We start from the raw sequence: 11,305 nt of genomic DNA on the forward strand, positions 1-11,305 counted from the left end.
ACAGTTTAAGGTGAAACAAGATAACTTAATCATAAAAAAACCATACAAAAAACATTTGTAATGTGGCTAAGCAACTCAATCCATACCTTCAGAGCTGTGTGGAAAAGCTACCTCCTAACGTCTGCTTCTAATTTGTAGATTTGGTGGAAAAAGTGATGGAGGCCGTTCCCTTTCAAGCTTTTAAGAAGGTCTCTTCTACTGGGACAAAGCTCTGCATTCTTGGAAAGGGGTTACCAGTTCATTCAGGGCTGTTAGCACATTCTGCCCAGTAATTCAGCCTGTAATTCAGGTTTGTATCCAGTATCACAATAGCCTTTCAGTTGCCTGTATTAATGCAAGCACCTAATAGGTTTCCTCCCAAGACATTATTAACCAGACTATTTAAAAACATAATAATAACCTGAAGGAGGGGATGGGGGCTCCCAGACAGTGTTTCCAGTTAAAATCTTCACCCAGAGTGGACAATGTACCTTTCAACCTGTACGTCTCAAGTCCAGGACCAGATTATGCAATTTGTGAGCTCTGGGTGGAAGTCCAGCTTATTCTAAGCATTCAATTAAACAAGCTGGGCACCCTCTGCCTGTGGCACAACAGTGCCCCCTGTTGTGAGTTGGGCAATATACTGAGATCTGTCCACTGATTGGCACAAGGATTCCAATGCTGGCATTACAGGACAGTAGGACACAGAGTGGGTGTCATTATTGCAAATACAGGATTGCTCCAAGTCTGAAGCCAACAGCAGTCATCTAGGAACTGCTCCACAAAAACATCTTGCTCAAAAGAAAATATTGAAATATTTGAAAACCAAGTCTGGTTTAGAAAGAGAATTGCATACGGGCCAATAGTAGCTACTTGGATTCCTGGTGGCAGAAGACGGATAGCGCAAGTACAGCATAGGAAAGGGAGGCATCTATCCCTAGTGGGGGCAAGAAGCCTCCAAGGACTTCTGTATGGGAAAAAGATGCAGTAGGAGTCACAGCCCGCACTGAAAATGCAGGGCACACTCCTTCCACATTGAACAAGTTAAAAATAAACCTTAATTACAACCTGCAGGAAGTCGGGCCCAGTGCCATTTGTTATTTGTCAAGATTTCTTCCTTCCTGTTTTCAGGGCCCTCGTTGGGCACATATTGATGTGGTTTAGTCGTGTGGCAAATTGGGAATGTTTCAGAATTCACGCAATACAGGTCTTTCCAGATTGTGTTGAGATGAAGAAGGACATGCAGTACATGTTAGCACTTGTATATCTTATGCTCCCTAAAGATTGCAAAATAAGCCATGGAAAAAAAGCACACACATAAGCACACACACAAAAACGAAAGGTTACTGAATATGCAATAATCCGGTCCTAATTAGTGATGTGAACCTGGTGAATACATTTAAACCCAGAGTCGAACAGACCTGAATGTAACTTGAATGCTGCCCTAACTCTGTGACCCATAAAGACAATAGCTTTCAGACAGGAATATGAACTGGCTGATATTGTAATACTTTGGACTACATAACAATAACCTCATTGTTTTTATTTCAATTACATAAATCCATTTGTGGAAGAAATATTTTAATTCACCTAGGGGAAAAAAAGAGCAAGAATGTCTCCTTTTACAAAGCTTAATTTGCCAAAATAGCCACTTAAAATGTGTAACCATCTTGCTCTTCTAATGCTGTTGAATTTACTTTCAAAACAGAATATTGTGAATAATAGTAAGAGTCCTAATAATTCAAAAACTGTATACTTTCATGGAATTCCTACAGGATTTATTCAGCTGTATTATTGTTAATGAAGACCACATACAGGGTAGCACCACTTCATTCAAGTGCCAAGAAGATAAATCATGCCCTCTGGTGGTCATAAACTGCTGCATATTTGTTTAGTTATAATTATGAAACTATACATTAGTTTAGACAGTCAATAGTCTAGATTTCTGATTTCCTGATACTTTTGGGCAAGTCAGTTCACTGGAGACATAGTCAACACAAACACAGATTGGCTTCAAAGACTGAGTTTTTTTATTCATGTATTGAGTTTGTATTGTAGTATTAGGTGGAAAGTCAGCAGTCTACAATGCCTTGCTCTTGACATCTTTCACACCTCAGCTGTTTGGTAAAAGTACAGTATCTGTACTTTTGTATCACTCAGCTGCAGACAAATCCACAAGTAAAAGAATTACTACATGTTCAATCACTAGATAGTCTTTTTCAACCATGACATGATTAAATCACATGACAATTGGTTCGGTTTTGGTAGGAGATATCAATCTGACAACAGTCTAGAACACTTTCTGTAACTTGTAACACACAATAACTGGTTTGTGTCCTGGAAAACACAATTATGAAACAGAATGAAATGACCAGCCCTGACATGGGATATTACAATTATTTGTAGGGCTGGACCAAATAAAATCATTCACCTACTGGCCAATATCAAAGCAAAATCTCATATGCTATCGTGGTTTATCTTATAAGGAGTAAAAAGTCACCACTGGAAATAAAATAAACACACAATAAGGTACAAGTTGCCTTTTGTAAATTGCCTTTTCCTGGTAGGAAAGTTATGATTTGGTTTAGGCCTTAATTAAGCACAAGAAACACTCAAGGGAAAAAATACTCAATTTATATATTTTTCTTCCTGTTACTTTGACAGGCATCCTCTGTACAATTAACATAGCCTACTTTTAAAAATCATTGTGGTGTTTGGAGTTTCATTTCCTCAGGCAGTATGCAACACACACAAACCTTTTAATCCAGAGTCTGGCAGCCCCTGTATGAGTAAAGTTAGACACAATGGCAATGAAAGGCAACGCCACAATATTGTTCTCTATTATGCTGCAGCAAATGTGCCCCAGGATGCCTAGACATTTGTTCACGTAACAACTAGGTAGCTAAACAGACATGTCCTCCAACCAAAGGATTATAAAAACAAAGTAATAAACATTATTCAATCATAATGATGGCCTATATACAAACATATTTAAAACTATTTGTGTTGATGATGATGGAAAAAGAGCTCATTTCACTTGCTTTAGCTGAAATATATATATTTTACAGGTGTCCCAGATGTCCCATTACTCTCCTAAATATTGTTTAAAACATTATGTTAAACAGGGATGACATTGTTCACCCATTGGGAGACACAGAAAGCATGGAAGAGTAACTGGGTTGACTCCAGGTGGTGTAAATCCATCTGAAATCTGCGAATGAGACACAGGGACTGCTAAAAAACTTGCATGGAGTGATGGAACAGGAAGGGAATCAAATCTGAATTGTGAAAAGGTGCCATTTTCTGGCATTTACAGTACAGTGACAGTCCCTCCTGCCACACAGAGGTGTTGTAACACTTAAGATCCGTCCTATTGATCTGGAGTGCAGACCCCCGGGTTTGGGCGACACATATAGGCGCCGGGAGATGTTTTGAGCAGGGGGGTGCGGCCCACGTCATTGACATTTTTAATTATTAGCTGCTTTATCAATTTGTTCGTTAATGGAGGAGCTTAACAATAGATAGTCGTATAACACACATACCCCACCCACCCACTTTAGCACTACACAAACCTGTCTGTGAGAAGAGTTTTATAGTTAGCCGACACATGACCCACAGGCGCCAACTCCACACACACACACGGGACACAACCAAAAATGTATCTTTCGCTTCCACAATACACAGCACTATAGGCTGACCCATAACTCCACGTTACGCACTGAATTACATCCAATCTGCACTTGCTCCACCGACACAAACGTAAAAGACGGCTAACGTATTGACCACGGCTACACTTGACCCTGTCTATTCTACCAAAGGATTGAAAGAAAAAAAGAAACGTCTTACCTACAACTACTACTAAGCCCCAAACGTGTACTGAGTAACCGCCTGCTGAGGGGACGACTATCCGATCCGCCCACAGTGTCACTGCGCACTGTATGACAGCGGTGTGTCAACCGCCTCTGTCCTCTGATTCTGCGATGTTATTTTAGTCGTTATTGAAGTTGTTGATGCTCTCCCATTATTATTATTTTTTTTTTAGTAGAACTTTTAGAGAATAAAAGTCTGACTTTCGCTTCCGGCTATTTCCCAATTTTGTACGTCAACTGTGCCCTCGTGCTCCCGCATGCCAGCAACCACGGCGCTGATTGGCTGTTGTTAAAACGAAGAGGCTGCGTATTGTCTTCCCTCAACCAATCACAATAAACTATTGTTCTGCCCGCCCTTTTCCCTGCCGTTTCAACCAATGACGGCAGTCTTAGCGTCAGCAATGTATTTACAAAAATCGTCCGCATCACTGCGTAAAGCACCAGCAGGGGGAGTTGCAGCACCCTCAGCACCCCCCGCCTATGGTGACACAAACTGTAATGTTAATAACTGTCATGCAGCATCTTCTGCATACATGCATACCAAACTGGAGTGCAGCGAGAATTTAAAATACAATTCAATTTTGTCTAGAGGTATTTAGCTCCAACCGTTATCAATCACAAATATGATACATACAAGAACAAATATGTAATGCCTTGTATCCTGTTATAAAATCCAAAATAAAGAAATTGCAAATTTAGTGCAAAGGTATTGTGTTCTGAAGGAGACCAAGTCTGCACTGTGTGTTACATATCCTAGAGATGCTGCCTTCCGCAAAGCCACAACATGCAACTGTGAGTATCAGGTGGGTGCAGAGGTTCAAGGCTTTTACAGTAAAACAGACTGAGATCAACGGTAAATATTGCATGAAGGGTCTGAAGAAACAGCTGGCTTCTCATTACTAAGGCCAGTATTCACTTGCACTCCCAGACAGTTCTGTCTGCTATTCTGTCTGCACTCATCTCCACAAAGCCGTACAAAAAAAAAAGAAGGAAGTGCCGACAGAAAGCAAAGGTCAAAATAAAAGTAAAAGAAACAGAAATAAACATTATTTTTTGGATGTGTCGTTTTAGAGGAAGAAAAAGCAAACCACAGTGAAGAATGTTTACAGACCCTCCTGCCTTTCAGGGAATCACCCTTTGATTCATGCGGATACGGTTAGTACCTGGGTAGTGTGGATCTGCGTGTATCACGTATGTAAAGGGTACGCAGAACCTGTGGGTGTCGATTACCATGAGACGAAGAACTACTGGGTCATATTTTCAAGTATTAATGCATCTCTTGTTTCAGATGGTTTGAAAATTCCCAGCTTAATTCTGTTGCAAAATGATTAGGCTGCATGCTCAATTCATCTTGAAATCATTTATAGACTAGTTACATTTTTCACCACACCTCAAATTCAGACATTTGACAAGTTGATCGCATAACTTTTCATATATGTACATTCCTTAGTAGTAACACTATTAGCAACGGGGGTGTCACACTTTAGTTAACAATATAATATATATATCTATATATATATATATATATATATAATTGTGTAGAATGTGTTGTTACAATCAACACATTACTAATCAGGATCACTGTGCTTTGCAGCCTTTAAAAACAAACTTCCAACTCCTATCTGTAAAGAGTTTCAGATGTGTAGCTGCTGGAGCAAGAACAAGTTTCAGATCTTAAATGTGAAAGTACAACAAACTCAGTTTCCCATTTTGTATCAGGTCAGCTCAACACATAGCTGTATCCGTCTGCATACTAATGTTACAAGCAGCCACTAGCGTCCTGCATTCTAGTCAGATTGGAAATCTAGGTCTCCTTTCAGCAGAGCCAGGAATTGAGCCATAACGGCCAGCGGCACGGCTACACTGATCCAGGACGACAAAGGTCAGCACTACTGTAGTCATTTCATGTTGCCCATTGTGTGACAGAGAAGCAGGAGGCTCAAGATAGAGGCGCATGCAGCCATTTAATGAGAATGGCCCATGATGGCAGCAATGCTATAAATAACTGCAGTGTTACACAGGAAGCTGAGTCATACAATATGTAAAGAATACAAAAAAAAGGTTTCTGAAGGGGTTGTAGGTAAAGAAGAAAGAACTGAGGTAAAGCAAAAGCAAACCAAAGTAAAAACAACATTTCAAAATAATGCAGAATATAAATATTTTCTCCTTGCATCACAACCAGCCTGCAGTCCAGTTATAAGTATGAATAGGAAACCGCCTTAGAAAAGTGTGAGGGACTGCAGCAGAAACGTGTGTGTGTGTGTGTATATATATATATATATATATATATATATATATACACACACACACACACACACATACATACATATATATATATATATACACAAATCCTAAATAATTGCTTAACTAAATTCCCCTTAAAAGATTATGAAAACTTTCTTGGTTTAAAAGAACAGCGGATGAACGCGGTTAGTTTCTGTGAAGAGAACATGCTTCTCTGATACAGATGTCCCAGTGGAAGGTGTCAGCACCCTCCCACCAGACAGACAGACAGACAGGGACACAGACAGGCAGCTGGCGGGGTCAGCTCTAGGTGCACTGCCTGCAAGCTGCCCGGCAGGGAGTTTGAAGCACCGCAGTGTGTTCACGCTGCTAAGGCCGTCTGCAGTTCCTCCTCCCCGCCTTTAGGTGTCCTCCTCTTGGGCAGCGGGGGTTCTCTTGCGCAGGGCCTCGGGGGAGCTCTCCAGCTGGGCGTCCAGCCTCTCTCTCCGGGGCGCCGGCTCTCTCTGGCTCTGTGCTTGCCTCTGCTCCGCCTCCCGGGATCTGTGCTGGGCTCTCCTCCGCCACAGCTCCCGACCGCCGTCGTCCTCGAACTCATCCTCGTCCTCCTCGTCCTCTTCTCCGTCAGCCTCCTGCTCATCCTCCATCCTCTTCCTCAGTCGGGCCTGCTCCAGGGCCTGCTTTTCTGAAACACAGCCGCCCAGATGACATCACTCAATACAGCAGCCAATCAGGACTCAAAAGAGCCAGCGCCTCTATATATCCAATCGATCTGCAGCATATGAACCCAGATTCAAATAACACAATGACATGTATAGCTCTAATTTATACCCCCAACAGATATTACATCTGGATAATAAAATAGTTTGTTTGAATAGTTACCCAATCTAAAATAAAGGAATGAATGATGACAGTCAGCAGTGAAACAGTATGGAGCAGCTACAGGCCTTTATGACTTCCATAAAGTGTGCTGAAGGGGTATTGTCCAAATAAACAGCCTACTAAGCACTACTCTTTAGAGTTAGTAGAAATGGAGCCTGAGGTGTAATGTAGCATCAAGGTCTTACTCTGGTAGTAATTCGGTGGAGCAAAGCGACGGGATGGGAAGACACAGTCGGCGATGAACACGAGGACCTGCAGAAGACACATATTTGTATGTTGAAAAAGCCAGGGGAGAAACAAAGAAGTTGTGAAGGCTGAAAAGGAGACAGAGGGAGAAGGGCAAGCTGTGCTTTGGTTTCTTTCCAAGCTGAACTCCACCCCATGTTCTGTCAGGAAGCGAGAATCTGAAACTTTAGCTTGTGAGACAATATAGAGGAATGCCACCCCATTGCGATCAGGCCTCCTGGGAGTATAGTTTACTGATTTCCTGTAGAATTATCCCACCCGAGTCTAGAAAAAATAATAAAGTCTATTCTGAAAGGAACACTTTTACATAAAAAATAAATCATACATTTACAATAAACACATAACAATAAAGAGCATAAACATAAACGTTTTCATTTGTAAAACAATGCACTGTAGTCTTGCGATTGATTTCTGTAATTATGTAGAAACAATTCAACCTTCAAATCCCCCGCTGATTTTCATAGTCAAAAAAATATTAACTATGATTAAAACACCAAACAAATATCCCTGTATTTAACCAACAGCGACTTGCAACACAGAAAGTGATATCTACTTACCAGTCCTAACACCAGGCCAGAGAAAAGCGTGGCGAGGGCAAAGATTGCGTACGACCCCCACACTGGGATCCCGATTTGTTCTGTGAAGTAATTGTGGCAATGCTGGGAAGAAGAAAACAACACTGAGTACCGCACCGAGGACTACACCATCACAGCATCGAACCTCACTGCACACATGCCGGGGGAGAGAAACTGCAGACTTTTTGAGCAACTGCCCATCAAATGAAATCTTGACAAACAAGTTCAACATAAAGACACAAGACATTACCCGGATAAACATGGAGAGCTTGAACAGGGCTGACATGGTGTTCATCCTGAAAGACAAGAATTACAGATATCACAAAATTAAACCTAGCTTGCTTACATATGCAGTTGCAGTCAAAAGTACTCACACCTTTAATTTGAAACAACGTCATTCAGTGATTATTTTAGAGTAATGAATAGCGTTCAATATCAACGACGCCAATGTACTCACAGGAAGGAAGATGGCCCAAACCAGGAGGACACCGGCTCGATGTCCTGCCATTTCTTCTCATCGATGAAACTCAGGAAGTCATCCTTCGTGCGGGCGCCCTGGTACCTCCGAAACACCCCATCTTTACAGCTGAAACAGACAGGTGTAATTATCCTTGCCCACTGTGCACTCTCACAACCTTCCTCAACCAGGCCCTATCCACTCGGAGAGGACAGTGGCACAAGTGAGACATCAATAAATAAGATGGTTGTAACTGACTGGGTTATTACAGCCCCCTTCAGGAAAACAGGATCACAAAGCTTTAACACAGGGGTATTAGAGTACGGGAGAGAGAACAGTGCCCAATGACAAACGAAACCCAAAGACGGATCAAATAAACACACGATAGCTAAACCTTGTCAAATTCCAAGCTGTTTTTTTTCTAGAACGGTGTTCAGGATAAAAGCAAACGGCCCCGTTATTAACAGTAGGCTGATTCTCAATGGATCTCCACTCAAGCCAGTGGGGGAAGGCAGCTGATAAAGACTGGTAAACACTCTACTTCCTTTCAGAATCAGGCTAAGCAAAAAAAGATGAACACTTTCCAGTGCACTACTGACAGGCTAATCAGCACAAAGAGGAACAATGTGTCACAGAGGGGGCTGACGTTACTAAACCACAGAGGAGAGCAGCTTTATTTCTGTGCATCAGAGGATGTTTGTCAGCCACAAAATGATGAATGCACTCTGTAGCGTTGATTAAACTATTCTGGCCTTCTCTGCTGAAACCTGTGCAAGTAGGACAGATGCTTCCAAAATTAACATTTCTGAGGAGAGGGTTTTATTATTTGTATGTTTTGGGAGTTTGCAAAGAAATGTGGTTGTCTACGTGTTGAGACAAGAGTGTCCACGAATTAACCCTGTGAGATTTTAATTAACAGGGCAGCAAAATATGGAGGCAACACTTCACTTGAATTGTGCAAATCAGTGCTATTGTGCCAAGTGTCGATTAACAGATAGTAAAGTAACCTCTCTCTAATAAAAATACTTCCTACAGTTAATACACCTTTTTTTATCTATTTAATCCATAATCTCTGTTTTTAGGTTGTTAGTTTTAGAGGGGCAGTTGTGAACACTTCGCCCCCTTCCACAAGACCAATGAGAACCCACAAAACAAGTTAATCACATTGACCCACACCCCCTTGGTAAAACGGCAATAAGAGAAATGAAACCGCAGACTCACTGGTAGATGGTGGGAAGCGCTGTGATGATGAAGCGGCCGCTCAGACCTGGAAAATAAACAGAGCGGACCATCAGCCCTTGCAGCACAACAAACAAAACCAGCATTCATCACATTCGGCCCACGCAACTAATGCATGAGGCAACGCTTTGTTCTGGGGTTGAGGTGCAAACCTCCGGGGGCGATTCTACACTGCAATACTGTATGTTGTACACTTGGAGGACTTACCTGGCTGCTCCGTGACGTCCACTTTGGCAATGCTGACCCCCATGTCCTCCCCCCACTCGGCAAACTCGTTCCACACGGGCTGGAGCTGCTGGCAGGCCGGGCACCAGGGAGCGAAGCTGTGAGGACATGGGAACGAGGGCATCAGATACACGAGTGGCAGCAGGGCTTTCCTACCGGGCTGGTTTCCACAGAGTTCACAGCGTATTACACCCATGGGTAAAGAATACGCCAGATCTGATACCCCATACTTCCCCATCAACATAATCTTAAGTCTGGAAGTCAGTACCCTGGTAGTCTTCCTCCCAGCCTACTTGACAGCCGCATTTGTATTCTAGTTATGCTATAAATGCAACCTCACAAATACACCCATCTCATTCATATGTAGTTATCGTGTAAGGCTTGTATCCACATGACATGCTGGATCCAGTGTCAGGGAACTGAACCTGCCATGTATACATGATGCAAGTGATGCAACGAAACCGTCTGGTACTGGACCCTGAAATATGAGAGAGGGAGTGGTTGCATTAGCAGGCTATTTCTGTATCACGTCTTAACAGCGAATTACAAAGATGCTTTAGATTGAACAACAACAACAACAACAACAATAATATATTAATGAGGGTCTGACAGATACTGTTTTGTTCTTTCCATTATACTGGCAAAGAAAGCGAGTACAGTATACTACTCCAACTACTAGAAACAGTTTATTTATATCGCATTAAAAACTATGAATATAACCACATAGTTGTGCCCGAACTTAAATATTAAACTTAAATGTATTACTTAAATGTATGTCATAACATATGGCTCCATACTGCCAGCCTTGCTTATCATCGGCTGCTGACATGAGGCAGGTATTTAAACTGGAGTCCAGTGCAGGACAGGAGTCCGGTCCATTGGGACGGGCCGCAGTGACGTCACGCTGGACACCACTGCGCTGTCCTATAGCGGTCAGACCCGCATAGCAATGAATGGACATGTGTCAATAAACGGGACTCACAACTCTATCATCCACTCTCCCTCCAGGATCTCCTGCCAGTTCCCGTCCGTGATCACCCGCAGATGGCTCTTCTTGCCCAGTGCCGGCTGCGGCGCCAGGGCGATGACCGCCACTGTTGCTGCTGTCAGGAGGAAGCCCAGGGAGCAGCAGAGTCTCGCCGCTGCCATTCGTCGGCAGGTTTGCAAGGCCGCCATGTTCAGAGCCAGCCTCGCCGCTCCTCCGCTTCCGTTCACCCCGGCCGAGTCCTTCCCCTGGCGGCGCTCGCAACTGCGGCTGCGCGCACCACCGGCCAGTCCCGGCACAGGCATCGGTCGCCTCCGTGTATCGCAGATGTCCGCAGTTCTGGGCGGCTCCACCAATGGGAGTGGCGGTATTATGCAGATCTGCGCGGCTCCACCAATGGGAGTGGCGTGATTATGCAGATCTGCGCAGAACTGCGGAAATCTGCGCTACAAGAATGGTACCTTCCTTACAGCCCGCATTCAGCTCTAGGATGCCCTGCAGTGGCCAGTGTTTGTTCTGCAAATTATTAATAATGATTAAGTAGACGAAAATGCACATATGGATGACGTATATTTACATGGATAGCATTTATTTTTTAAGTCATTTA

At 43.0% G+C, this 11,305-nt stretch overlaps 1 protein-coding gene across 1 annotated transcript; it reads right to left on the bottom strand.

Annotated features, from left to right (window-relative positions):
- Window positions 1–5,793: 5,793 nt before the first annotated feature.
- tmx1 (thioredoxin-related transmembrane protein 1) lies at window positions 5,794–11,004 on the bottom strand. The gene is made up of 8 exons (XM_066694134.1): window positions 10,696–11,004; window positions 9,696–9,811; window positions 9,471–9,516; window positions 8,250–8,378; window positions 8,043–8,088; window positions 7,775–7,876; window positions 7,157–7,223; window positions 5,794–6,774 (listed from the first exon to the last, which is right to left on the bottom strand). Exons 1-8 carry the CDS (start codon window positions 11,001–11,003, stop codon window positions 6,494–6,496), a joined length of 1,095 nt encoding a protein of 364 aa, XP_066550231.1. The 5' UTR covers window position 11,004; the 3' UTR covers window positions 5,794–6,493.
- Between the last annotated feature and the right edge of the window lie 301 nt (window positions 11,005–11,305).

Source organism: Amia ocellicauda, chromosome 21 (genome assembly GCF_036373705.1).
Source record: "Amia ocellicauda isolate fAmiCal2 chromosome 21, fAmiCal2.hap1, whole genome shotgun sequence".
Lineage (NCBI taxonomy): Eukaryota > Metazoa > Chordata > Actinopteri > Amiiformes > Amiidae > Amia > Amia ocellicauda.

Coding starts and splice junctions, on each gene's coding strand:
- tmx1 (XM_066694134.1), bottom strand. CDS start 11,003: ATGCCTGTGCCGGGACTGGCCGGTGGTGCGCGCAGCCGCAGTTGCGAG. Junction 9,812..10,695: donor GGAGAGTGGATGATAGAGTT/GTGAGTCCCGTT, acceptor ATGTCCTCACAG/CTTCGCTCCCTGGTGCCCGG. Junction 6,775..7,156: donor TCCACCGAATTACTACCAGA/GTAAGACCTTGA, acceptor GCTGTGTTTCAG/AAAAGCAGGCCCTGGAGCAG.